General features: G+C 32.3%; 1 protein-coding gene across 1 annotated transcript; it reads right to left on the reverse strand.

The window, feature by feature from the left end:
- Nucleotides 1–497: 497 nt before the first annotated feature.
- Nucleotides 498–2,524, reverse strand: LOC132902748 (uncharacterized). The gene is made up of 5 exons (XM_060948978.1): nt 2,381–2,524; nt 1,778–2,041; nt 1,369–1,449; nt 1,151–1,301; nt 498–673 (listed from the first exon to the last, which is right to left on the reverse strand). The coding sequence occupies exons 1-5, from the start codon at nt 2,522–2,524 to the stop codon at nt 498–500; spliced, it is 816 nt and encodes a 271-aa protein (XP_060804961.1).
- Between the last annotated feature and the right edge of the window lie 229 nt (nt 2,525–2,753).

Below are 2,753 nucleotides of genomic sequence, written 5' to 3' on the forward strand. Positions count from 1 at the left end.
AACTTAGTTTTAAATTAGTACCTGTTCAATCAAATATAATATAATTATTTTTTAAGATTTTTATTTAGATTAACATAAATACGGACTACTATCAAAAGAGCCTGTCTGAAAATGACTGAAAGGTAACGTTAAGCTGGATTGCAGTTACGTTGCTAATTTTTTTTTAAGTTAATAACACTTAATGGACTTTAAAATTTAAAATAATTAATGAAAAGAAAAACAGCAGTTAGGGCGCAAGAACCATCCACATAAACCGGGATTTATTGCCAATAAAATTTTACCCGAAGCGCCCAGGGTATGCCCGGCGAGATCGTTTTTATTTTTCCCATTTTTACACACTTATCTACAATTACAGTTTCCAGGTAGGTTATATATTGACACTGTGTATGTTTTAATTTTGAAACAATCCTTACCATATACATGGAACCTTAACATATTACAAAAAAAAAGAAAAATAGCATATGATTTTAATCACATAAATAAGGCCGACATAACATTTATGGATTGATAACCTTCTCAAACTGCAATAGTATGATGAGATATGTGAGTAACAATCCCATAAACTTGAAAGGGAAGGATACATCTATATCCAACATGCGCAGGAGTGAGAATGACAGGTCTCGTGCTTCGGTCAAGGCGATGAGGGCTCTGGCTGTGCTGCGACTCGACTTATCTATAAAATATATTTTTTTTAGGAAAGAAACATCGTAACTACCTGCCCTGTTTATGATATTCTGTACATTCAATAATTATTCTTCTGCTGAATTTGACTAAATTAAATTCTTAATTCACTTCATTGTGTTTATTTTGATTGAAAAATAAACACAATAAAGTGGATCGTTTGTATGTAAAACAGTTCATATTGATTTTTATTTTACTAAATTTCTTGAAAACTAATTTCATTTCACGATACTTTAAATATGTAAAGTAGTGGAAAGAGGTAGTCTCTGCCTACCCCTCCGGGAAAGAGGCGTGATTTTATGTATGTATGTATGTATGTATACTTTAAATATGTCATGAAAATCTGCAGCAAACATATCCAATAAAGTTCTAACATCTCTCTAATGAAGATATAATATTACACAGCACTCAACATGTTAATTATTACCCCGTCAAGGGATATAACATTAATTACTTGTTTAAAACTAACCTAGTTTATTCTCGTACAACCTCGAAGCAAGTAGTTCTCGCAATCTTCTCACCTCACCATGAACTCGATCGCCAAACACGCAAGGTGAGAACAATGGTAACAACTTGGTTATGGTCAACCCTACATCGGTAATTATATCCACCAGCGGGTCCTAAAATAATACGACACGTTTAATTCCAGTATTGGTTACCTTTATCAAATTAAAAGAAAACACTTACTGAATTTCTGATGATGCTCAAAGAAACTTGATAAGCTAGCCACAGAATTGATAAGAAAGATGTTATTATTATCACCAGTAACTGAAAAAAGATGTAGCATTAATTAAAATGTTTATTTTGAAAACTTCATTTTTATTTATTACTATTATGATAGCCATAGCTTAGCCCAGATAAAACAAAAAGTCTTCTGTATTCCGTTCCCGTGGCAATTTTGTGATATTTTCTATACTTCCTGACGAACCTTTATGCCGACAAAAGTCAGCTTTCTACGCAAAATTATTTCAATTGGGCGTATAACTAATACTGAGTATGACTGATAGAAACAGACATACTTAGTAACAGAGTAGGAACTAATTAGAGATTTACGTATAGTATTATATTGATTAATACATTAATTCCCATTTCATACCTGCCACTTGATAGCTTCAACCAAAACGTCATAAGCTTTAATAATAATATGATAGAGGTCCATCAGTTTCTTTATTTCGCTATTTGTTATATTTTTATATTTATAATAAGCGAATTCTTCTACTTTTGGTCGCTTTGTAATTTTTATATCCGATAAAGGTGACTCCGTGTAATAGTTGATCAGAAACAATCTCGCCATGAGCAGACTAAGGAGGTGTCCATAATAATGTAATTCAAGCGAGTGAATGAAATGAAGTGCAATTATCTGAATCCCCAAAGTGTTTAGTTCTTCCATAGAATAAGATATAATATAAAAAAGACCGACAGCAGATATTGTAACAATACCGAGTACGATGTTTCTTAACGACGGAGTTGTGATTTTCGGACGGCATCCCACCTCAGTATCAAACCTGGTTAGTTCGATATAGAACAAATGCAACTTCTTCCATGTTATTGTCCCAAAAGCGACACAAAATATGTATTCACAATAGTTTATCACTAAATTACCATTCCCGGTAATTAAGTAATTGATATAATAAAAATAACTAACTACACTCGCTACTGTAAGAGAATAAATTATAGATATTGGAAAATAAATAGAAACGTATTTAGTGAAAATTAAAGGAAGCCGATTGAGACCTAATATAGTTTCGATTATATTAAAAAACTTTGTAGCGGGATCGGTATAAGGCTTTTCCTTACATTGGATAAGCGTATTAATACGGACGAAGGCGGGTGTAGACGACATGTCGGGTACTATGATCCAACAAGTATGAATGCTGCTCGCAATACATTAATGATGTTTAATTCCCTAATGGAAACAAAGTTGATAATATTATAAATTCATGTCCCGTACTCGTAATACATTGTGTCAACACAACACTTCAGTTACGAAAGTCATTAAACTAATTAATTACATTGACATGTCACAGGCTTAGACTCAAGTATTGAAATTTTCAGATTAAATTACAACGTAA

Source organism: Amyelois transitella, chromosome 17 (assembly GCF_032362555.1).
Source record: "Amyelois transitella isolate CPQ chromosome 17, ilAmyTran1.1, whole genome shotgun sequence".
Lineage (NCBI taxonomy): Eukaryota > Metazoa > Arthropoda > Insecta > Lepidoptera > Pyralidae > Amyelois > Amyelois transitella.